We start from the raw sequence: 26,411 nt of genomic DNA on the forward strand, positions 1-26,411 counted from the left end.
TCACTGATCAGTGTTGCAGATGAGTCTGGATCAGTAAGTCCTGTGAAGGGGGGGGTCAAACAAAATAACCACATAATATAACAAATAACCACTAGACTCACCACCTCGCTCATCATCCCAGGTTGTCTGCACATTGATGTTTTGCAAATGTCTCAAAGCTTCTTTCTTGAGACCGCACTTTTTATTCATCCATCAATTGACTTGTTTAAATTAAATTTAAATAAAATCAGATCAGATTAAATTAATCAGAACAAAATCAATCAGATCAATCGGATCAGAATCAGAATCAATTCAATTATGCAATTTTAATCAATTTATCAATATTCATCAATAAAATTCTAATAATAATATATAATAAAATAATATAAATGATAATATCCAAATTCACATTTATCAGTCTGATACCGAATTGAAACCAATGTCTGATACTGAACTATGATATGGGATCAACATTACTCTATACCTAAACCTTTTCCCAATGTTGCCAAAACAGTTCCATCTACTGACGGGGAATATGAGCATCGGTCGTCACCGTTTGACCCATATCTGCCATCAGTTGACAAATCACCGTTCTGCCTCTGGATCATATCTGACATATTTGTTCAATCCTGTGTGGTCATTATATCACAAATTAAAGTTGAACAACCACTGAAGGCAACTCAACCCTTCATTTGTGAGATAATCAGCGAAAATTGCTCCGACAGATATGAGCCAGTCCATTTGGGCAATGTCTCAAAAGTCACCCATGTCACATGTCACGTGTCACATGTCACACGTCATGTGATGTCACATGTCATGTCATGTGTCACCCACCATGTCTCACTTTGAAAGACACTCAAAGTTCTTGACAATTAAAATGGTGTAAGATTCCTGAAATGTATACCAATGAATGGCAATTAATTCATAATATTTATCAATGGAATCCAATCATACCGAAATTTCGACACTCCAATAAACTTTGTAACTTGTAATACATCATTAATCCTGCAGGGCTATAAAGCTATCCTTAAAGTCCATGCAATCGATTTACATCAAAACCCAATGATGACATGCCTGACAATCATAGCAATTTTCATGATTGTAAAATCATGACCATTGTAAATCATTGTAATTATAAATTGTAAAAGTAAATTTACCATAATTGTACAAAATTTGAGAATGAACATCAATGATAATCAGCAATATGACAATCATGATGACAATGATGAATCTCATCAACAATGAGAGAAAACAATGAGAATGAGAAACAATGAGAGAAATGAGAAAACAATGAGAACTATGAAAGGTGAAAACAGGTAAAAGAAGAAGCAAAAGAGGAGGAAAGGAGGAGGAACGAGGGGAGGAAAAGGGTGGGGAAGGGAGGGGGAGAAGTGGCAGAATGCCAAGGGAGGAATGAGGAATTAATACTATGCGAAATACGACACTCATTGTATTTTAACCTAAAGATAGCTGTGTATCATTGGCCGCACTCATGACTCCCTTACAAGGCTGTGAGATTATATGGTAAATACTGTCTCCCTCTCGAACTTCGGTGCAAATCATACACTCATCTGTGTATTATTTTAACGATATAAACTGTGTCGTACCATTTCACAAATTATTGTAGCAGTATTTGGGCCATGGTTGGAGGAGGGGGGGGGGGGGGAGAGGGGTGCAAAACACATGCATACCCACACATACATACCCACACCCATACACACAAAAACACAGCAAGACCACATAATGAGGTGATATGCTAAATCAATATGGGATCCATATGGGATATGCAATCCCATTCAATCCCATACAATCAACGATCCTATACATGCCTCATACAATCAGTAATATAACATGATTTGGAGGGGGTGGATAATGGTAGAATGAAGTTAGGGTTAGGATTGGGTTGGGGTCAACAAATTCATGTACATGTAAATTCATTCATGTATAAACAGATCACAATATATTTCATCATTGGTTTCCCTCCATTTAATTGCCTTGGCAAATGTCATAGTATCTTATATCAATAAATTCCCTTTTTTTAAATCTTAAAAGACAGATGAAATATAAAATGATCAAAGGTACATTTGATGGTTCTATTTTTTAGAGATTACGGATCACAGTAGCATGGGATTGGCTCTCATTAAATTTCATCTTGATTGAAGGATTTTTAGCTGTGGTCCAAGATGGCCGCCGCCATAAAAAATCCTAAAAATATATATATATTTTTTCTAATCAGGATGTAAATATACAGATAAAAGTAAGTTTGGAGAGAAAACAGGAAGGGGGAAGGGATACAGAAGGGAAGAAAAAATGGGGGGTTTGGATAGGGGGGGGGGACGGAAGGAGGGAGGGGGAAAGGGCGAGGGAAGGTTGGGGGGTGTAGGGCAAGAAAAGTGAAAAAGGTTACATTTAAAAAATCGCTTCTCATCCTATATGTAGAAGTTTGGGCTAGGGCCAACAACATCAAACGGTTGCCATGGGCAACCTGCCTGCACGCATTCCACTGGCAGGATACAATTACCGGCATCAGTGTGTGCCAATCTTACTTGGAGATGACACGGAAAACTTTTTTTTTTTTTTTTTTTAAATTACATTGCATTGCAAACATTACATTACATTACATTACAGTAGAAATTAAAAATTACATTACTGTCCTACATGGGAAAAATGAATTGATGGTGCACTTCATCAAGTCATCCCTGTCAGAACATCATAATTCATAAGATTACAATTTCTTGTGTTCGTAAGAGCACATTTGGCCAATCACACACATAAATGTGCATAAAATGCAGACGTGCGTCCAAACCGCTTCGAATTAACTCTTATGAAGGTACAAAAACCCATATTTGTGCCACAATGGAATTTTTTTTTTTATGACTTAAAATCGAGCCAGTCGATTTTACCATTATTTGGCTTACTGTACAGACGCTGTATAAAATCGCTTTTTACAAAAACCGCGAATATGATTATAAATCAAATAGTGTCCATTCTGCAATCTGCTCGTGCCTGTGGTCACAACCCAAGCAGGATCTCAACCATTATTTTAACGGGAAAATCGACACACTTATAAGTCATTTAATCACGAAAACGAGCAGAGATTTGAATGCAGACCATTGCTGAAAATCATTTTAAAGATATTTACAAAATTGACGTTCTATTTCATGAATTCATGACATTCATGAAATGAGCAAGAAATATACAAAATCCATATTTCAGTTGTACATGACAAGACGAATGCAGCACCTGTTGGCTAACGCCCGGGGTTCGTTAGTGGTTCTTTGCAATCGTCTCATTAAACTCGTAAAATGTACCGAAAAAAAATTCAAATTACAGAAAAAACAAAAAAATAATTGATTATTAATTTTTTAAAAATTTTTTTATCGTCATGACTTCTGAAATTTTAAAACAAATCCTTCATGAAAGCACAGCACCTTTTCTAAAGACACCAAGCTTTAGTGGATATTTGTGACAGTTCATGGCACCATCCCTCAAAAATGCGTATACATAAATTTTGGAAGAAAAAAATTGGCATGATTTCTGAAACCTGTTAAAGGCCTCGTGTTTTTTCCTTCCACACATCAACAAACGTACACAAAACTCAAACACTGAACTATTTTCATAGATTAACATCAGACTACACAGATAACAAACAAAAGCTTACCTGGGCAGTTGAGTCCCTACGGGCCACCACTTGTTGGAGAATTATTAACAATTACTGGTGTTATGTTAGTAAAACTTCAAGAGACTCGGTTTAGCAAAATCAATGGTTTATTCACTTTAGAGAATTTGTTGTATACTAAGCCGAGATCTTTAATGAGTCTGTTCCAGAGTTTGTTGACGCTTGTTTGGTCGGTCTTTTGAAGCTCGTTCAGTAGGTCTTTCTGAAGCTCGTTCAGTTGTTGACAATCTCCAGTTGGTTGATCAGTTTCAACTGGTCTTCAGTTTTCACTCCTCTTCAGTTCACTGTCCCAGTCCACTCTCCTCTTCCAATGCAACTTTCTCTTGGTTTTAAAGGCCCAGACTGCTTCATCCAAAAGCCTTTATTTGGCTCTTTTGGCCACTCCTCTATTTTGGGAGACTGAGAGCACCACTTTATTTCTGTTCAAGAGGTCAAATACTCTGACCTGCTGAAGCTGTTTGCAGCCTGTGTTCCATCTATGGAACACAGGCTAAATATTGAAAGACACAGATGGCAGTCCACGAGCATTACACATTCTGTTTCCTTAAATTAACTCTCTCTCTGACCACATGTTAATTCTAGTTCTATGCTCTTTTGCTCATTCGTAAAGTAAAACATAATTCCACTTTAAACAAGATTACATTGATATATATATTCTAGCAATATTGTCAATATGAATATTTATTCCCTGACAGGTCCCAGGCTGCAGAATTCCAACCAGGTGAGGTTAATGGTGCCGACCTTGTGGGAAGTTGGTTTGTACCAGGTAGCTGCACTGGCAGGATTTGTACGTAGGGTGAAATTGTGGTTAAGTTAGGCCTCTTTGTTATTTTTTGCCAGTTTCTCTCCCCGCCCTAGGAACACCTGAAGAATACACTGGAAGGGCAGGGATAAAAAATTTGAGGACCTTGTACATATAATTTTGTACACAAGAAATGGATTTTATTTGCAACTAAGAGGGTAGTACGGTGAGGAGAATAGGTAAGTAAGCTACGGCTGACTTCCCACAGTTCCTACTGATTTATTTTGTTGAGGTTAATTAGGTGTGAGTCTGTCTGTAAGCATTAAGGCCAGAGTTATTGTCCCTGCAGCAAACCTTGCAGGAGCTGTGGTTACCTGGGAGGGGGTGTTACATTTGTAAGGGGAGGGGTATGAATCACCTTAGAAGAGTTAGAAATGTATAGGTTAATATGCTCCATGTTTTGGTAAGTTTAGCCATTTTGATTTATTTAGTAGAGAAATGTTAGCTTAATAATTGTCCTGTTTAAATGTGCATCATACGAAGGGTGATGCGTCGTTTAATAAATAGCCAGGGTTTAACTTGAAGGACCTGCATATAAAACCTTCTGTACACCCCGGGTGAGGCGCCGGTGGGGCCTTCGGAAAGAGAGAGGGGAGGTGTTGGATCATCTCACAAGAGACGTGAGGGTGCCGGAGAGTTGGTTTGGCCTCGGAGTAAGTGGCAGGGATTGTGTTCAGCGCCTGAGGAAAACGGTTGGTGATCAACGTCGGTGTGTAGTCTCCTGCTCGTGTTCCTGCTTCAGTGCTTCATGTGCCTGCTTTGTTCTCCTGCTTGTGTCCTTGGTTTGTCTAGCTCGTGATTGCTTGCCTTATTCACTGTGGGTTCGTGGCTGCTTCGTCGCTCGACAAGAGCTAAGGCCTCACTCAGTTCTCGTTTCCCTTCCCCATCTGTGCTCGAGTCTGGTGTGTGGTGCCTTAGATTTAATTTATTCCTCTTGAAATAATTATTTAATGTGATTCCGTGTTCCCCCTTTTTCTTCCCCTTATCCTGCCATTGTTCCCCACCATCGTGTTCTATTTTCCTTGTTATCTGTGGTGGGGGAGAAACCCCGTTAAAATCAGAGCCAAGGATCTCATGTGCTTCTTTTGATTCCCGCATGTGCAAGGCCACCATTAATTGACGCAGTCAAAGGGAGTAAAAGCCATTTCGGTCCGTTCGTCCAGTGTCGGTATTAATCGAGCACAGGACATGACAATATGAATGGTAAACATACCAGATGAGAAAATAAAATTTCAGAAATCTTGCGACCAAAGTGAATTTGATTGATATGTGCATGACATTTTCATCACACACATGTTTATGTGAGGTGAATGAGTGTTCCACAAAACAATGCCACCAAGATTCAACAAGAGTTGTTGTTAACAACACACTAACACACATTAATTGTTGAAAGCGATTAGCCTGGTGTTGGCTTAGCGGTTAGGGTGCCGGGTTGGGATCCTAGGATCCTGGGTTCGAATCCCGGTCGATCGCTGAATTAACGCCAGGGGGGTTGACTCAGGCTGTCATCCTTCCGAGGTCGGCAAATTGAGTACCAGCTTGCTGGGATGAATGATCACGGTGTGTACCCCGGTTTAGAATAGGTACACCGGATCCCTGCACATCGTAAGAGGCGACCAAGGGTTGGCGTCAGGAAGGGCATCCGGCCATAAAAACATTGCCTCAAACAGGGAACCATGATTGTCATGGGGCCCGCAAGGCTAACCCCCGCTCTAGCAGGGAAAATTGCCTTAAAAAACGATCATTCATTCATTCAACAAGAGTCGTTGGGCAATCGTTAGAGCGTCCCCTCTGAGTCTGGGCGGTCGGCGGTTCGAACCCCCACCTGAGTCATAACGAAGACTGTAGAAATGCTATGTGCTGCTTCCTTGCTGGAACTTCTGCATTTAAAAAAGGGATAGAGCATGGACAAACAACCATAGGTTGGTAATATTAGTGCAGAGTTTGATGGGAATCATGGCCTTCTCCTGCATTGGATTTCCTTGTAAGGGAACTTGCATTATTATTACAAGCAACGGTACCTGCCCGATGGGCGGGGCTTCAATTGGGAGGCCTAAATGAAAAAGCAAAATATCAGAAATTGAAGGATTTATTTTATTTTAAACGATTTATATAAACATCCGTTAAATCATATCACACGCAAATCATCAAAATCTAAACAGTATTTGTCGAATTTCAATAAAAGCCACATCACTGTTCATATTGGTAAATATTATTTGGAAAAATTGGAAAATTGGGAAAATTGGAAAATTGGAAAAAAATTTGGAAAAACCATATAGCCTATTTTACTCCAGAGTAAAACCAGTGTTGGAATTCCTAGTAATTTCCTAGACCCACTGTCTACACACCCAAAATTTCGTTGCGATTGGTTCAGTCGTTTTTGCGGTACCTGGGAACAGACGGACGGACAGACATTTGGTGAATTATAGTAAGATTATTCCAAGACGATGGAAAAGGATAAGTGAGGGGGCTTCCATAAGTTCTCGGAATGAGATACTCCTAATAGTCCAAGTCATGCCGACTGTTCTGTTTTCTTTATTTTTCCATATAATGAGTGAATATAATTATATCCACATGTATAAGGTGGAACCACAGACCTCCCAGATCCAGAGCAGACGCTTTAACCATTTTTGCCACCAAGTTTGGTTGACATTTAAAATGTATTTTGATTATCGCATCGATGCGGAGACATCGATTTTGTGACGAGATGGATATTCGAGATGGGTTTAGTTTGGTTTTGTGACGAGATGGGTTTAGTTTTTCATGGCCGTTTATAATTGTTTTGCGGTCGGGTTGGCTGATACTCCGTGTTGTTAACGTGATGTTGATGCTTCAAATTGTCTTTTGTTTTGTGATTCTCATTTTCCAGAGCGTCTACGCACTGTAACTTCAACCACCATTACGACAAACACAAGTGAGTGCGAACCGACAGGTGGGATCGTGGTCTATTTGATTATAGCGATTCCCCTTGTAAACCGGACCTGCTGCTAAGTGGACAAACCTGCATTTTGCCAGAGATTCGCTGATAAGAAATCATTCGCGCATGTTTTGCATTCCCTTAGTTGGGTTGTACAAAATGCCTTTCTTCCTTGAAGGTCTAAGAAAATGTCTTCGGACTGGCTGATGTTCTGTCTGTCTGACTATTGGTTTCTCTACCGCTCACCTTTACCAAGGCGCTGCGCCGGTTCCCTCCAGCGACTGGCTTCTGGTAGCTGGAGCTGTATGTCTCTGCCTCTTCATCCTCCTCATCATTGCCGTGGCAACGGCTCGTTATTTAAACAACCACAAAGGTCAGATGTTATTTGCTCTCAACCGATAATGCTTCTCATCTTTACAACTGTGCTGTGCACAGTGTACATCACCAGTTGGTGGTACACTTACGTAGTGTAGTGTTAACAGGATGTAAATGAAAACATCTGTGGATGGCTAAATCGAATCCTTGTCAATTTTTTCATTTTACATTCTTTTATGAAAAATTCCATCATTTCAATTTTAACAGGGTCTGAGGCTCATGGAAGAGCTACCGCACACACACACGAGACAACTCTGGACTTGACTTTAGACAAACACAGCTACTGAGCTTGAGAGAAGTACCATCACTTCCCAGAGCACTCTGGCTACCAGCGATGCCATCTTTTTACGAGGTTGCTTTCCTCTCCACATTCAGTGGGGTAACTAAGGAGGAATTTCCTCCTCCCCATGGATGCGAACCGATGGGTTTTGTTCGTGCTCTCTACTTTTTAAAGTTGAGCTCTCTCTCTCTCTCTCTTTTAAAGTTGAGCTCTCTCTCTCAACGATACTCCGCACATCCACCGAACCATTCGCATTTCCACCCTTTCCAGCCTTCGTTGCTGCTCTACATTCATGACCCATGTCTCGCTCCCATAAATCATAACACTTCTCACACATGCAGCATACACCTTTCCCTTCAGCTACAACGACACTCCCCTCCTCATCAGCACGCGACTCAGTTCCCGAAACTTCTTCCATGCACATTACACAAGCAAGGAAGCAGCACGTACCATTTTTATAGTCTTTGCTATGACTCGGCCTGGGTTTGAACCACTGACCTCCCACACTGAGAGCACAGCGGAGCACTAATTTTCACGTAACCTTGAAGCAGACTTTGTCAATTTGTGAATTTCCTCGTAATTTCTGTGGAGTCATCCCTTGCCACTGTGAGCCTAAAAGTTATTGTGTTATTTTGGGTTGTTAAGTGTTGAAGTGATGTCGCATTTTGGGATGACAAAAAAAAGGTGTTTATGCCCCGAGTTGAATTTCTATGATGCTGTGTCATGCACATGTACCATATCTGTTATGCAATCTGATGAATTTTTTAGCGAATGAGGTATGAACAAGTGTCATACCAACAACGTTTTTTTGATTGGAGATATTAACTGGAGACCAGTATGGGGTGAAGATGAGGGCAAGTTTGTGGGGAACTGGGAAGGATTAAAAAAAAAAACCACCTTTAGAGGCCATTTTTCTGAAGGAAACGGAACTGGGAAGGATTGTTGTGCCAAAAACCCATAATAAGAAAACAACAAACCAACTAACTGGCCCTCATCAGTGATTTATCGACATTTCAGGACTCTATTTACTCTTATTAACGAGCAAAATTTACCTGGCTTTGCCAGGCAATGCAGCGTCCCTTTGTGCTGGGAATATGAAGACAGGAAAGGAGAGAGAAGAGAAGGAGTGGGGGAGGGAAGGGGAGCGGAGGGGAGATGAAGGGGAGGGAGGAAGGGGGAAGGGGAAGTTTAGGGGGAAAGACAGAGAATTGTGGGGGAGAGACAGAGAGGGGTGTTCAAGAGAACTGTCTGGGGCTACACTACAACAACTACACCAACATTAACAAAACATCTTGCTGCCCTCTCCTTACACTGTTAACTTACACAGAACAACTCACTGCACTGTTCTGCACTGTACATTGCACTGCACTGCACTGTTCACTCACACGGACCAACTCACGGCAATCCTTACACCGTTCACTGGTGTAGAATATCTCACGGCCCTCCTTACATCATTCATTCACACAGAACTCTCAGCTCTCCTTGCACTGTTCACTCACTCGGAACAACTCACAGCCTTCTTTATACTGTTAACACACACAGAACATCACACCACTCACACACCACTTACTAGCAAGATTCACTCCACAGTTTTCCTTGATCACTCCCTCATATTATGCTATTTTAGTAAGAATAGAACAGATTACCAAGTTTGAACCATGTCCAGACAGCAATTTTCATTCGTAAAAAGAGAAACTGCATAAAAGATTTTGTTCACTCAAATGAAAAATAATTTGGACCGGTCAGGTATAGGGCCGTGAGAGAATGGGGCAGGCTGGGAGTAAATCGCGCTATAAACACACACACACACACACACACACACACACACACACACACACACACACACACACACACTCTCTCCCAAATGAGCGCTTGTAAGTGCATTGAAGCACTGTGACCCGTGCAAAGTACCTTTGCGGTAAAGCATAAGCAAGTATATAATGTTCATCAGTGCGACAACCCCAAAGCACCAAAGGTTTACTTTTACAGAGGCCCTTGCCTTGTTCACCCATTGGTCCACTTCCTACTTTTTAAAGGAAGGAAATAAATTAAATAGACTCTAGTAGGCATAGCAGGATGAGAGACACAACAACAACAACAACAACATGCATTTTAAGGCCATTTTCCCTGCGAGAGTGGGGGTTAGCCTGGCGGTCCCCATGACAATCTTCTCCATTTTGCCCTATTTTCTGCATCTCTCCTTGTTAATAATAATAATAATAATTCATTTATTTTGTATAGCGCTTTTCATGAAGCCCAAAGGTGCTTTGACAGAGTGCAAAACATAATGCATAACAAAACATGGAAACAACAATGAAGGGAGCGGGTGCGGCGGTGGTCAAGCTGTTGTAGATGTTGTCAATTTTGCGTTGGAAGAAAGAAAGGAAGGAGATGCAGTTGTCTACTGTGAATGACTGGGTGGTGGTGTCCAGGGGGCGGAGGAGTTTGTTTATTGTCGAGAAGAGTGCTTTTGGGTTTCCGGAGCCAGAGTTGATAATTTGAGAGTAGTAGGCGGAGCGGGCGTGGGAGAGGGCATCTTTGTAGTGTTGTAGGTGGTCCTTGTAGGCTTGGGAGTGAACTGTGAGACCTGTTTTATTGCGGAGTCTTTCAAGTTGGCGAGCACGAGTTTTCATCAGGCGGAGTTCAGGGGTAAACCAGGGAGCAGAATGGGTGAAAGAAACTGTTTTGGTTTTTAACATTGTTAACCCCCTTGCCCGAATTTCTTCTTCCACCATCTTTAGCCAAGTCTTTCTCGGTCTTCCCCGTCCTCTACTTCCTTCTACATTCATTTCCATCACTCTTCTCAACCAGTCACTTTCATCCTTCCTCAACACATGACCAAACCATCTCAACCTGTTCCTCTTCACAGCATCAATCACAGGCTCTATTCCCATCATCTTTCGCAATTCATCATTTGTCTTCCTCTCTCTCAACGATACTCCGCACATCCACCGAACCATTCGCATTTCCACCCTTTCCAGCCTTCGTTGCTGCTCTACATTCATGACCCATGTCTCGCTCCCATAAATCATAACACTTCTCACACATGCAGCATACACCTTTCCCTTCAGCTTCAACGACACTCCCCTCCTCGTCAGCACGCCACTCAGTTCCCGAAACTTCTTCCATGCACATCTCACTCTAGCAACCGTTGCCGTGTCTGATCCACCTTATCCATTCAGCATGTCTCCGAGGAAGCAAAATATTTTCACACCTTCCAGCTTCACGCCATCTCCAAGATCCAACTCAACATTTCCTCCATCTGCAGCTCCCTCTGTGCACACCTTACATTTGAATGTAGCTGCCATACTGGTTAATGACCCTCTCAGACCACTACATTTTTGATGAACCCACACAGCGCACATTGTACATTGAATGGAGTTCACTCCGACACCCTTCCTACACATAGCACATGGCCACTTCCCAGTTCTTTCCACCTCACCACATGCTTTACCACTTGCCATCACCTTCGTCTTTCCTATATTCACCTCCAGACCTTTTGTCTCCATACATTCCTTCCACTTGTTCATCTTTTCCTTCAGTCCATCCATACTTTCCGCAATCAACACCAGATCATCTGCATACAACAACTCCCACAGTAAACCCTCCTTTACGTTCTGAGCCAGCACCTCCATCACAGCAACAAATAGTAGTGGACTTAGTACTGACCCCTGATGCACTCCCACATTCACCTCAAACTCACCACTGTTCCCGTCCTTCGTCCTTACAGCTGTGCGCGCTCTTTTGTACATTGCCATCGCTACTCTGATCAACCATTCCTCCACTTCTAACTTCCTCAATGCCCATGTCAATACTTTGCGTGGAACCCTATCGAATGCTTTCTCCAGATCAACAAACCCAAGAAACAACTTCTTCCTCTTCTCCATGTACTTCTCCTGCAACTGCCTCACAATAAAGAGCGCGTCTGTCGTTCCTCTTCCTGGCATAAATCCAAACTGCATTTCGTCGATCTTCACCTTCTTCCTTATCCTCCTCTCCAACACCCTTTCCAATACCTTCATTCCATGCTCCAATAACTTCATCGCTCGGTACGAGCCACACTCCAGAGGGTCACCTTTCCCCTTGTGTAGAGGGACGAGGGTACTCAGTTCCCAATCCACCGGAATTCCGCCTTCTTTCACCACCAGATTACAGATCTCTGTCATTCTCTTCACACCCCAACTTCCTACTGCCTTCAACATATAATAATAATAATAATAATTCATTTATTTTGTATAGCGCTTTTCAAGAAGCCCAAAGGCGCTTTGACAGAGTGGAAAACATAATGCATAACAATACATGAAAACAACAATTGCAAAAAGACAAGAATCAATAGGGAAATATTTAAAGCAAAAGGAGGGAGAAGGAGAAGAGATAGTCAGGGGTTAAATGCTGTGGGTTGAATGTTGAATGCAGTGTTGAACGGGTGGGTCTTTAGTGATGTTTTGAATGTGGTGAGTGAGGAGGAGTCTCTGATGGTGTGAGATAGTGAGTTCCAGAGGGTGGGAGCAGCGATGGAGAAGGCCCTGTCCCCCCAGGATCTGAATTTGGTCCGGATGGAGGGGGTCAGGAGGTTGGTACCAGCAGAGCGGAGGTTGCGGGTGGGAGTGTGTCTGGAGAGGAGGTCAGCCAGGTAGGATGGGGCCAGGTTATGGAGGGCTTTGTATGTCAAGAGGAGGATTTTGTACTGGATTCTCTGGGGGATGGGGAGCCAGTGAAGCTTGTAAAGGACGGGGGTGATGTGGTCACGGGTCCGGGAATGGGTGAGTAGACGGGCAGCGGAGTTCTGAATGTATTGGAGTTTATTGGTGATTATTGAGGGTGAACCATAGAGGAGGCTATTGCAGTAGTCCAGACGGGAGGTGATGAAGGCGTGGATGAGGGTTTCTGCAGCCGTGGAGGAGAGGGATGAGCGGAGACGGGCAATGTTTTTCAGGTGAAAGAAGGCTGACTTTGTGATCTGTTTAGTGTATTTGTCGAAGGAGAGGGTTTGGTCAAAGATGATGCCAAGATTCCGGATGTGAGGGGAGGTGGATACTGGGATACCGTCGATGTTGAGGGCAAAGTTATGGGTGGATTTTGTGAGCGTTATTGGGCCAATGATGATTATTTCAGATTTATCACAGTTAAGCTTGAGGAAGTTGATTTGAAGCCAGGATTTTATTTCAGTGATGCAGTTTGTCAGGATAGAGTGGGTGTCGGTGGAGACGGACTTGGTGGAGATGAAAAGCTGGATGTCATCGGCGAAGCAGTGGAATTGGAGACCATGACGGCGGATTAAGTGACCAAGGGGGGACAGGTAAAGGATGAAGAGGAGGGGGCCAAGAACTGAACCTTGGGGGACACCTTGGGGGAGGGGAGCAGTGGGAGATTTGCAGTTATTGATGGAGATGAACTGGCGTCTGTCAGAGAGGTATGATTTAATCCAAGAGAGGGCAGTGCCGGTAACATTAAAGGTGGATTCAAGTCGGGTGAGGAGGATGGTGTGATCGATGGTGTCAAAGGCAGCGCTGAGGTCGAGGAGGACGAGAATGTTGAGGTTGCCAGCGTCAGAGGAGAGGAGAAGGTCATTGGTGATTTTGAGGAGAGCAGTTTCAGTACTGTGGTTGGAGCGGAATCCGGATTGGAATGTTTCATACAGGTTATTGGCAGAGAGGTGATGTTTGAGTTGAGTGGCTACAGCGCGTTCCAAAACTTTTGACAGAAAGGGTAGGTTGGAGATGGGTCTGAAGTTGTTGAGGGTGTCAGGGTTTAGACCAGGTTTTTTTAGAATGTGGGTAACAGCAGCAAATTTGAGGGAAGGTGGGACGATGCCTGTAGACAGGGAGGAGTTTATTGTTGCAATGATAAGTGGAGAGAGAGCAGGGAGGGAGGCCTTGACAAAGCTGGAGGGGATGGGGTCAAGAGTGCAGGTGGCAGTTTTCATTCCTATGAGGAGTTCAGAGAGGTCAGTAGGGGAGATTGGGGAGAACCGAGACAGGGGATGGCAGGACAGGGGGGGGCAGGTGGTTGGAGGGGGAGCGGGTGCGGCGGTGGTCAAGCTGTTGTAGATGTTGTCAATTTTGCGTTGGAAGAAAGAGAGGAAGGAGATGCAGTTGTCTACTGTGAATGACTGCGTGGTGGTGCTCAGGGGGCGGAGGAGTTTGTTTATTGTCGAGAAGAGTGCTTTTGGGTTTCCGGAGCCAGAGTGGATAATTTGAGAGTAGTAGGCGGAGCGGGCGGGAGGCGGAGCGGAGGGCATCTTTGTAGTGTTGTAGGTGGTCCTTGTAGGCTTGGGAGTGAACTGTGAGACCTGTTTTATTGCGGAGTCTTTCAAGTTGGCGAGCACGAGTTTTCATCAGGCGGAGTTCAGGGGTAAACCAGGGAGCAGAATGGGTGAAAGAAACTGTTTTGGTTTTTACAGGCGCAAGCTGGTCAAGGCAGGAGGAGAGCGTGTGGTTGTAGTAGTCAGTGAGGTCGGAAGGGGTGTGGAGGTCAACGAAGGGAGAAGTGGACATTTTTTCAGAGAGGGTGGATGAGAATGAGGTAGGTGAAAGAGCGTTTAGCTTACGGAAGTTGATAGTGCGATAATGTCTTGGTGTTGGGGTGGGGATGTTGATGGTCATAGTGATAGCTAAGTGGTCAGAGAGGGTGAGGTCTGAGCCAGAGAGATGGTGCAAATTTAATCCAGTGGAGCAGACAAGGTCCAAAATGTGACCACGGATATGGGTAGGAAAGTCGACATGTTGAGTGAGGTTAAAGCAGGTGAGTAAATCAGTGAAGTCAGTGGTTATTGTGGAGTCAGTGGAGTCCATGTGGATATTGAAATCACCAAGGAGGAGGATTGAGGGGGAGAGGGAACATAGCTGGGTCAGAAAGTAGGAGAAGTCAGACAGGAATGATGGGTGTGGCTTGGGAGGGCGGTAGACGACAGACATGACTGACTGCGTGCGACCAGAGAGTTTAAAAGCCAGGTGTTCAAATGATGAGGATGAGGCGATGGGGATGAGGCTGGTCCTGATGTCTTGACGGTGGATAACGGCAATTCCACCACCTCGGCCCCCCGAGCGTGGTTTATTGACGTAGGAATATCCATTGGGTGTGGTGAGGTTGAGTGTGTATTAGTCCAGAGGTTGTTGCCAGGTTTCGGTGAGACAGAGAAAGTCCAGTTTGTTATCCAGGATGTATTCGTTGAGGATGAGGCATTTGTTGTTGAGACCCCGGGTGTTGAACAGGGTGAGCTTGATGTTGTTTTGAACAGCAGGGATGAACTCCCGTCGGCCCTCCCGCTTTTCTACTCTCATTGCTTTTATCGCTTCCTCAACTTCCTCCTCAGTTATCTTCTCTGCCGGTCCTAAAACTCGGTTACTCTCTATGTTGCCATCCCATTCATTCTCTGTATTCAACAGCATTTCCATATATCTTTTCCATCTTCCTTTAATTCCATCTGGGTCCACAACGATTTGTCCCACTTCATCCTTCAAGCAACTCACCCCCATCACATCACGCCTCTCTTTCGCTATCTGCTTTGCAATCCTGAATACCGCTCTCTGACCCTCTTCCGAATCCAAGCGTTCTCCGAACATTTTCCTACATGCCTCCTGCGCCTTTGCTACCTCTTTCTTTGCAGCCTTCTTGGCTGCCTTATAACTTTCATGCTCTCCTTTTTCTGCTCCCGTACCCCTCGCCTTCTGCCACTCCTTGAACTTCTTCCTCTTCTCGTCAATCCTCTTTCCAACTTCATCATCCCACCACCATGTCTCCGAGTGCCTCGGTGGTCCTTTTGTCCATCCACATACCTCACCAACAGCATCAGGTAGTCAACGGTTGTCGTCGACCCACCTGACGTGTATGTAACAAGCTTATTATCCCCCTTTCTGGCACTGAGTGTTACAAATCAACAAATCAGCTCCATCAGCAAACTCCAAAATCCTTTCACCTTCTCCATTTCTCACACCATATCTGTAACCCCCATGAACTCCCTCAAAACCGTCCATACTCCTTCCCACATGTCCATTTAGGTCTCCTCCTACCACAACAATTTCCTCATCTTTCACGTTTTCCATCAGCTTCTCTATCGCACACCAGAACTTGTCCTTCTCTTCATTGCTTCGACCAACCTGCGGAGCATATCCATGGAGATTTCCCCACGGAGTGCACAGGATGAGAGACACATCTTACTATAATTGACCAAATGTCCATTTGTCTGTCTGTCCGTCCGTTCGAAGGTACCGCAAAAACGGCTGAACCAATCACAACGAAATTTTGGGTGGGTAATCATGGGACCCCCTGGAGTAAAATAGGCTGTATAGTTTTTCCATTTTTTCCCACAATTTTCCCAATTTTTCCAATTTTCCAGTTTTTCCAAACACGATGGAATAATATTTACAGATTTTTTTTTTTTTTTTTTTTTTGTTTGCTGAATCGAGGCTCGTGAAAGAGCTAACATTTACTTCACAAACAAATCAACCAGACAAACAAAATACACAAAAGAGGGAGCGGAAGACAAGATAATAATAATAATAATTCATTTATTTTGTATAGCGCTTTTCATGAAGCCCAAAGGCGCTTTGACAGAGTGCAAAACATAATGCATAAGATGGGGAGAGAAGGGGAAGCACACAAACACAACATCCGAGAGCAGGGAGATGTGTGGAAGCGAGAGGGCCCGGGGGGAGGAGGCATGGGAAGGGGGGGGGGGGGGAGGGAGAAGTATAAAACACAAGGACACCAAGGACTTCCAGGACAGAAGTTGGTATTTCAAAAAAGTGGAATTGGGGTGAAATTAGCGGGGGTAGAAAAGATCAAGGTTTTGGATGGGGGAAAATAAGAGATGGTGGTGAACAGCTGTTTTAAAGACTTGGAGGGTGGAGTGGGATTGAAGAGAGTGAGGGAGTTTGTTCCAGAGGCAGGAGAAAAGAGGAATGAAGGAGTGAAGGTGAGCAGAGAGTCTTGATTTTGGCAGTTTAACCATAAGAGGGTTGCAGGCAGATCTTGTGCGGCCTGTCGGAATATTTGCGGGACAGAGCCCAGAGAGAGCTGGGGGGGCAAGGCCAGAGAGGAGTCGGTAGAAGACGGAAAGACCACCAACCTGCCTGCGGTGAGTGAGTGAGAGGCCCTTGGAGTTAGCTTCATCGCGACAGATTCCAATGATTCTGAATGCTTTGGTTTCAACAGCGTGAAGGCGAGCTAGGTGTGAGGCAGGAGCACCAGCCCAGAGGGGAGAGCAGTATTCCATTGAGCTGCGGATGAAAGCCTTGTATGTGGTGAGGAGCTCAGGTGTGGAAAGGAAGGACTTCGCACGACGGAGGATGCCCAGTCGGCGACTGGCTTTGGAGGCCAGATTTGAAATGTGGTTTTCCCAGGAAAGATCATGGCAGATAGTGAGACCCAAAAGCTTTAGTGACAGAACTTATTGGAGAGGATTATTCAGAAAGTGGATGGGAGGGTTGTCCAGTCGGTCTTTTCGGAGAGACATCGTAAGAGTGTGAGATTTGTCAGGATTGAAAGACATGTTCCACTTGTTTGCCCAGTCTGTGATTTTGTCAAGGTCTGCAGAGAGTGAGGAGGCTGCAGACTGCCGATCTGAGGGATGAAGAATGGAGCGACAGAGAGTAGAGTCGTCAGCAAAGAGATAGAGAGGATTTTCAAGAGAGTCAGAGAGATCATTGATGAAGACCAGAAAAAGCACAGGGCCCAGAACACTGCCTTGGGGAACTCCAGCCTGAACAGGAAGAGGAGATGAGAGAAACCCATTCAGGGCCACACGTTGACTACGACTAGAGAGGAAGTCCGCCAGCCATGCGTGGAGATTTCCATGGATACCAAAAGAGGAGAGTTTGGTGAGCAGAGCGGGGTGCCAGACCGTATCGAAGGCACGTGATATGTCAAGGGAGACTGCTCTAATTTCCTGTTTGGCATTGAGGACCTCCATCCATTGTTGAGAAAGCAGAAGCAGCATGTCCAGAGTGGAGTGTCCAGGTCTGAAACCAAATTGATGATCAGAGATCAAGCCATTGGAGAAGAGGAAAGATTTCATATCTGAAGCAATGATGGATTCCATGACTTTGCTGATAATTGGGAGAAGGCTGATTGGTCTGTAGTTGCTGGGATCTGTTTTTGCACCTTTTTGTGCAAAGCGGTGATGTTTGCAGATTTCCCAACAGATGGAAGATGACCTTGAGCAAAAGAGAGGGTGAAGAGAACAGAGAGAGGGAGTGAAAGAGCGGAAGAACATGATTTTAGGACCCGTGGGCTGATGCCGTCAGGTCCAGTTGCAGAATCAGAGTCGAGGGTTGACAGAAACTTTTCCACCTTGTCAGGAGGAAAGGACACAGAGTCCAGGAGCAGCTGGGTACGACTGGGTATGGTGGGTACAGAGAGGGATGGGTTTGGGACACAAGATTTAGAGGCAAACACAGAGTTGAGGCATTCAGCTTTTTCACGTGCGGAGTCAGCCGTGTGGCCATTTGAGGTGAGGGAGGGGATGGAGGGGGAACAAACACCAGAAACAGATTTGTCCAGACGCCACCAGGATTTGGAAGAGGGAGACAGACAAGAGAGTTCGGTCCTGAGAATGGAGAGATATTGTTTCCTGGCTCTCCTGAGGGTGGACACACACTTGTTTCGGGCTTTGTGAAAGGAAATGAGATTTTCTTCCGTTGGATTTGCTTTCCAGGAGACGAAAGCAAGTTGTTTCTGGGCAATAGCCTCACCACAAGATTCCGTGTACCATGGACGGGAGGAAGGGTATGACAACTGAAGACGAGATGGGATAAATCTGTGCATGAGAGAGAGCAATTTACTTTGGAAGAATTCCCAGGATGAGTTGATGTCAGAGGCGGTAGAGATGGGAGACCAGTCCAGATGATTGATGGCTGCTTGAAGACTGTGCCAGTTGGCCTGAGTGAAATGCCAGACTCGTCGACGCTGCGGAGGCTCTCTGAGAATGGTCAGAGAGATGTCCACTTTAACAAGCACATGATCAGAAGAGCCGATTGGAGCAGAAGAAGAGCAGCAGACATTTTCAGGGAAGTTAGTCATAACCAAGTCCAGAAGAGAAGATGGTCCGTTGACTGAGATCCGGGTCGGGAAATTGACAGATTGTGTCAGTCCCAGTGAGTCGCAGAAGTCCTTTGCTGAAGAGCCATGGCTGGTGAGAGAGGTACCCACCCCCAGCCAACTGGCATGGTGACAGTTGAAATCACCACATCTGAGGAAGAGAGAGTTGGGATGGGTAGATAGAAGTTGGTCCATATTATCAGACAGTGAGATGTAGATGGAGTCATCACTGTTTGGTGGACGGTACAACACACATATGAACAAAAGGTGGGAGTGAAGGGGAAGCCGTAGCCAAAGGTATTCCTGGGGGTGAGGTGGAGAGAGGGCAGTGCAGGGCGAGTGAGGAAGAGAGTTTTTTTTATAAAGATAGCAACCCCACCTCCAGGACGAGGCTCAGGTCTATCATACCGGAGGAGGGAGTAACCTGGGAAAGATACCAAGGAATCAGAGACATCATGAAGGAGGAAAGTTTCTGTTAAGCAGATCACGTCTGGTTTGTCAGAAGCAACCTGTATGGAGAGATCAGTTAAGTTTGAGCGAAGGCCCCGGATGTTTGAGGTCCATACTGTTAAGGAAGAGGAAGGGGGAGCATCGGATACAGAACAGGGGGGGGGGGGAGCGGTAGGGTAAGATGTGGAAGAGGTAGGGAGAGCTGTTGAAGGTGTGTCAGAGATTACAGAATAACTTGGAGAAAGGGAAGAATGGGGCGGACAAAAGGTTTGATGGTGATTGGGTGAGGCGCAGTGAGGTGTTATTTGAGGAGGGGGAAGAGTGAGGGGGAAGGTTGAGGGAGATGAAGGTGAAAGTTGGAAGGGGGAAGAAGCGGGGAGGACGCTTTGAGGAGGAGGGGTGAGAGGGGAGTCTAGGAGGGGAGGAGTGAGGGAGAGTCTCGGAGGGGAGGGGTGTGGGGGAAGTTTAGGAGGGAAGGGGCAGGGGGGGGAGATTTGAAAGGGATGGGTGATGGGGAAGATTTGGGGGGGAGGAGCAAGGGGGAAGATTTAAAAGAGATGGGTGATGGGGATGATTTGGAGGGGAGGGGTGATGGGGAAGTTTTGAAGGGGAGGAGTGATGGGGAAGTTTTGGAGGGAAGGGGTGATGGGGAAGTTTTGGAGGGAAGGGGTGATGGGGAAGATTTGGAGGGGAGGGGTGAGATTGGATTTTGAAAAGTGTACGATTAATGGGAAACGAACATTTATTGCAAAATGAGTTTCTTGAGACATTCGAGTCAAAAATACGTTTGAGGACGCTGAAGGATGGTTGGAGTTCTGGAGAGTTTAGGGAATGAATGAAAGATGCACTGTAAGAGATGGAATTTTTTTTTGGAATGAATAGATTTGGTGAGCAAGTCGAAAGCATTCTTTTATAGAAGAAGAAGAAAAAGGTGTTATAGAATATGACAAAATGGAGTTCTTCAGGGGACAGATGAAACATTTTTTAACAACGTGATCAGGTGATCACGAACAACGTGGTCGAAGAACGAACGAACAAATAAGAACGCACAAACGGATAAGAACAGAGAAGGAATTTTTTTTATTTTTTTTTAGATTTTAAAACAAGGAAGTATGGGTGAAAAGACCGTGAAAAAACAGAGACCGAAAGTAATTGCAGCGCGATCGAAGAACCGCTGAGACAAAAACAAAAGCCTCAAGCCAAGGTCTGACATGGTAGCCTACTAGTACTACACTAGGCCTCAGAATACACGATACGAAAAAACCGACGATTCTGTACACAAGTATGAAAAACCAACACCGAGAAACCTATTAAAGTCACCCCAATAGGTACATACACCGAAAGAAAGATACAGTTTCGACAAAAACACAATTGTGAAAAGTTACTTAACTTCGAAAGCGTGCGCACGGGGACAGCTTTGAAGAGACGTGACGACCAATCTTGCGCCAATGCAATCTTGCGCCAATATGAACAGTGATGTGGCTTTTATTGAAATCTTATTATAATAGAGCAAACGTATTTATTGTCATTATGTCGTTATGTTTATGTGCGACAAAAACGTCTTCTTCTTCTTCAAATAAAATTAACAACCTCTTAATTAACCCTCTTAATTGCATTAAGACTGTTGAGACCCCTCAGACCTTTGATAACCCTTTAATTCCTCCAAGACCCTTTAGACCACCAAGACCCCTGAATACCCAAAATACCCTGAAAACCCCAAAGACCCCGAAGTCCCAAATACCTTGAAGCCACCAAAGACCCTTAAATACCCTGAATAACCAAAATACCCCAAAGACTCTTAAAGACCCGGAGGAAACAAAAGACCCTTAAGACAAAAAAGCCCCTGAAGACACCGAATAACCAAATGACCCCGAAGACCCAAAATACCCTTAAAGGCCCAGAGGATCCAAAAGACCCTGAAGACCCAAATGGCCCTGAAGACCCAAAACACCTTGAAGACCCAAAACACCTTGAAGACACAAAAGACCCAAAAGACACCAAAATGGTCAAAGATGCCTATCCCTCTGAAACGACGTGTGGTGAGGCGTGTGGAGTGCGCCGAGTCACACTAGTTCTTTTAATTTTACCTTTAATTTGATTTATCTTTCCTTCCTTACTTAGAGATTTCCCCACGGAGTGCACAGGCATGACTGTGGAAGCCTTGCTGTCGATCCTGCTGGTTAATTATTTTCATGTTCTCAATTTCCGCTGGTTAATTATTTTTGTTTTACTCAATCAAGGTACACTTTGGTCACATTCCTTAATGTTTTTTTCACCAAATATAATTGTTGGAACAATAGAAAAAGTTAAGTTTAATGCTTAAGCAATGTGGATAAGGAGGAAGGACAGCCTTGCTGAAAGCTGAGTGAAAGATATACACTTAGTTATAAGAATCGCTAATGTGTTAACTGTCAGATTTCACTCCAGATTTCAATACTTATATAGTGAACAGGATCTGATTCTAAAATCCGAATCCAGATTTTGATAATATGCTTTAATTATTTCATGAGAGTAGATTGTGTTTCCAAGGCAAGGCACATTTTAATAGGCCGAAACAAAATGGCGGCTTAAGAACCCAGGGATGTTACAGTGGGTTGATCAAGATGGCAGACCGCCATTTTGGTAAGGCTTTTTGGGGTTTTTGGTTATGAGCACCCCATTAATCAACTTCAGAAAGGCTGTTTTAACACACTCAAACACCCAGTTTTCATTCATACAATCCTTCAGAGGTCGAGAAGTATGTATGCAAAGTTTGGGGCCGCTAGGTTTCCTGGTTTTAAGTTATGGAGGAGACGGACACACACACACACTACACTGCCTTTTATTATTATAGATAAACCCTCTCCAAAGGGGACAGCTTTTTCCCACAGTGCACCGCCCTCTACTGACACTCGGCCAGGATGACAGGTTTAACAGACCCGATCGGCTCTGGAACATGCTATGTTGGTCATGAGATAGCTCTTTCACGAGCCTCGATTCTGTATACAAAAAAATGTGGCCTCTGAGGATTTGGCTGTGAGTGCTTTTCACCCATTTTATTAAAACATTACAATTCTTTGGTGAATTGTGAAGTTTCCTTTGTGTGTGAAACTTCATTACAAATTCAATAGGAATGCCAAACTACCCTGCGGAGCTAAAATCTGCTAGCCACTCTTCCATATCTTTCCTACATGCCTTTTACAATCATGTTTACACTTTATTGCAGTATTTATTTATAAACACTGGCTACTCGATTTAAATGTGGGTTGACCAAACATTGCAGGAGCATGCTAGGAGAAACCTGTTTGGGCAGCCTGGAACTCTTGTTTTCGCTCTCGGGTTTCCAGAGTGAAGCTCGGATCCTTTTCAGAGCCTACATTCTTTTTCAGAGAAGTGGCAGCCCACTTGCTGCAAACTCACACACTAATATTGAGCGACACTATAACCTGTCATTAACAACCACCATTATTCCACCATGTCGGGTTTGCCAGGGAAGGTTTTTGGCCCAGGTCTTTCACAAACAGGCTGGCCCAGCATGATGTAGGTTAGGGCATGAACTTGTAATTTGTTCCATGTACCGGCGATAGCTCGCATACTCTTTACGAAGGACACCGTGGGATCTTTAACGTTCACCAACGAATGCTGGCAGACAGGATGCCCAGTTTAACATCTGTCCGAGGGATGGTACACACACGGACGTCTCATCCTGCTTGCGAAACACCAGGATGGCAGTTTAGAGCTGGGTCGGAATTCAAACCCAGGCTAGACAGCTCAGAGGTGAGAATGTTGAGCAACAATATAGAACAGAAATGACACAACAAAATGTATAATTAAGAATGGGAAAGAATTTCTTCTTAGCGCAGCCCTCGCACACATATATCATGTTAGTACTTCATTTACTTTTGTCACTCTAAATTACATAAAACAATTATTTTCTTTTCAATATCAAACGGTTGTGTGTTCTTGATTCCGTCCTTAATTATTCATGATCAAAAATGTTGCTTTTAAATACAAAAGGCTCATTTGAGAGCATCATTCAGATTAAAACTGACTGGCTGTAGGTGGCATGTGCACTTCCTGGACCACCAGTGTGAAAAACAAATGGGCAAAATCGTAAAGAGGTAAAAAGCAGGTATCAACTAGAGTAGCACTCGGTACAAAATCGAATTGGCTTGTTCAACTAACCAACTCATCCACCAAGTTTTGTCATAACACATCCATAACTTTAATATTTTTTTTGTATACAAGATCGAGGCTCGTGTAAGAGCGAACATGCTATATGATTTTTGAGATATCATGTTATATATAATTTTTGGCTCGATTTTGGCTCAAATCGCGGTCGATCGCTGAATTAACGCCAGGGGGGTTGACTCAGCCTGTCATCCTTCCGAGGTCGGCAAATTGAGTACCAGTTCACTGGTAATTCCCTGCTTGTCGTTAAAGGCGGCAAAAAGGGTTGGCGTCAGGAAGGGCATCCGGCCGTAAAACATTGCTTCAAAAAGGGGATCAAAAAACAACAACAACCACGGTTCCCGAAAAAGGCCAACCCCCACTTGCGGGGAAAAATGGCCTCTAAAGGTGGTTTTTTTATGTTATATATAATTTTTGGCCCCATCTCTCAATGGTGAAGAATCACTTCAAAAAAATTTGTACTTGGAACCGGATCCGGAACTTCACCAAAAACTAATAAATTTGTCCTTGTCACACACTCGACCTGTACACCAAGTTTCGTCCGATTCCGGCAAAAACCTGAGATATCGTGCTGTACTGTATATCGGTTTTAGCCCCATTACTCAAAAGTGAAGAATCCCTTAAAAATTCTCAGATCCAGATCCACGTCTCCACCAAAATGTAATCATTTCGTTCTTGTCACACACCCAACCTGTCCAAGTTTTGTCTGAATCTGTCCATAACCTTTTGAGATATCAACTCACAAACAGACAAACTAACATTTTAGAGCTGGGTCGGAATTTAGAGCCGAAATTTAGGTCGAAATTTAGGTCGAAATTTAGAAATTTTAGAGCTGGAGCTGGGTCGGAATCCCTAACAGGGATTAAAACATAACCTTCGGTGGTGGAGCGAAAAGGAAAGCAGCAGGAGAGAGAGAGAAAAAAGAAAAGATGTCAGATGGATTAGAGGCAGCAGTAAATGGAGAGGATTAAATGTTTACGTTCGGAGGTTGAGAAATGTGAATTCGTTTGGGAAGGTTTAAAACCGCTCCAACGGACGTGTTGAAGCAGACATTAGGAGGGCGTGGAACTAGGCGGTCGTGCACAGTAGACAGCCTGGTCCCAGCATGATTTGCCAAGCTCTCCGCTGGGATAAAAACCCCTCGGGGAAAATTCCAGGCGTATTAGTGCAGCAAAATCCACGTCGATGCGGTGTCGCCGTCAACACAATCGTTGAAATGGCTGACTCTCACTGGAGAGCACGGTTTGTGCTTTTTACCCCCGCCACCAAAGGTGGACGGAGGTCATGTTTTCACCCCTGTCTATTTCTCTGTCCGTTTGTGAACAAAATATCTCAAGAAGTTGTGGACGGATTCGGACGAAATTTGGCAGAGATATAGCGTATGTGACAAGGACGAAATGATTAGATTTTGGTCAAGATCCGAATCCGGCTACTAAAATTTTTAAAGTTATTCTTCACCATTGATTGATATGGCCAACCAGGTGGAGGTTTGGTCGCTACTGAGTGCCGTTCTGTATTTCATCTTCATAATCCTCCCTTTGCACCGCTCTATGGTTATGTGGCCAGATAAACGACTTTAAAAGTACGATTTTATATACAAGATCGAGGCTCATGAAAGAATGTGGTGACATGTGGTAAAAAGGCAGTGTACTGTTCATGGATGGACAAAATGAGCACGAACAGGAAAGAAGGACACAGAGGAGAGAACGGGAGGAAACACAGTAGCTTGTACTCGAGTCCATTGGGTTATGAAGAGTTAATTGGGGTGTAAAATGTGGGTAGGAATGAGTGGTGACACGAGATGGTGGTACACCACCTGCATGAAGTACTGAATTGAAGAGTGCGGTTGAAAAGTCCCCGGCCGGTGGTTCCTTTACAGACGGGAGAAAAGAGTGCAGAAGGGCGATTCGTAAGTTTCCTTTTTCCTGGAGGGCAGGACTCAAAATGTTTCGGAGTGTTTAAGGAGGTGAAAATGGATGAGAGAAGGAAGGAAGTGGACCAAGTAGAAGAGGAGACGAGCAGAAGATGGGGCAGTAGTATCACATCATGGGGAGTTTTTAAAAGCTTTGTTGTGAGAAAGAATAAAGGGAATTTTTTAAAATACAAACAAAGAAGGAGATGAAAGGACGACGACACAAGAAAAGGTCGAATGGATGAGAAGAGGATTGAAAGTGGATCAGGAACAGGAGATCAGTCGATTATGGTGTTTGCTGATGGAACGGAACCAAAGAATAGACTGTAACATGTTCTCAAGGCCACTGACGTGACTATGCTGAGAGATTAGCAAACATTTGGCTGCAACATTGTTGAGATAAATGAAAGTTTTGATAAAATACATTTTGAGCCTGAGAATCGTGGGAGAAAAGAACACCAGCCCAGAGAGGGAAGGCATGCACTCCATTGTTACAAATGCTTTGTACGTGGTGAGAATTTGTTTGCATCGGTGTAAATAATTGGGCAACAGGAGTGGCAAAGGATGCCTCGCCAACATTTAGTGTGAGAACGCAAGTTTTGTGATTTGGGGAGCCTCAGAGGGCAGAGTTGATGGTCGACAGTTGGAGAAGCGGAGGCTGTGACTCGGTCATCTTCATTGCGCTCGGTATGCCGAAGGTTGTCATCGGTGGATTTTTCCATCGGATGTAGAGATCATTTTTATGTGAATGCTGCCATACGAGGAGCCGGAGCAGCATCAAACCCCGGAACACACTGGCATTACATG

General features: G+C 44.2%; 1 protein-coding gene across 1 annotated transcript in view; it reads left to right on the top strand.

Moving 5' to 3' along the window:
• LOC144889118 (cell adhesion molecule 3-like) overlaps window positions 1–26,411 on the top strand; it is a 60,625-nt gene that overhangs the window by 31,719 nt on the left and 2,495 nt on the right. Inside the window, exons 8-9 of the mRNA XM_078769018.1 lie at window positions 7,330–7,374; window positions 7,634–7,750. Of these exons, the coding sequence (XP_078625144.1) occupies window positions 7,330–7,374; window positions 7,634–7,750 (162 nt within the window). The remainder of the gene's footprint in view (window positions 1–7,329; window positions 7,375–7,633; window positions 7,751–26,411) is intronic.

This window comes from Myxine glutinosa, unplaced genomic scaffold (assembly GCF_964187855.1).
Source record: "Myxine glutinosa unplaced genomic scaffold, kmMyxGlut1.1 SCAFFOLD_923, whole genome shotgun sequence".
Taxonomy (NCBI): Eukaryota; Metazoa; Chordata; class Myxini; order Myxiniformes; family Myxinidae; genus Myxine; species Myxine glutinosa.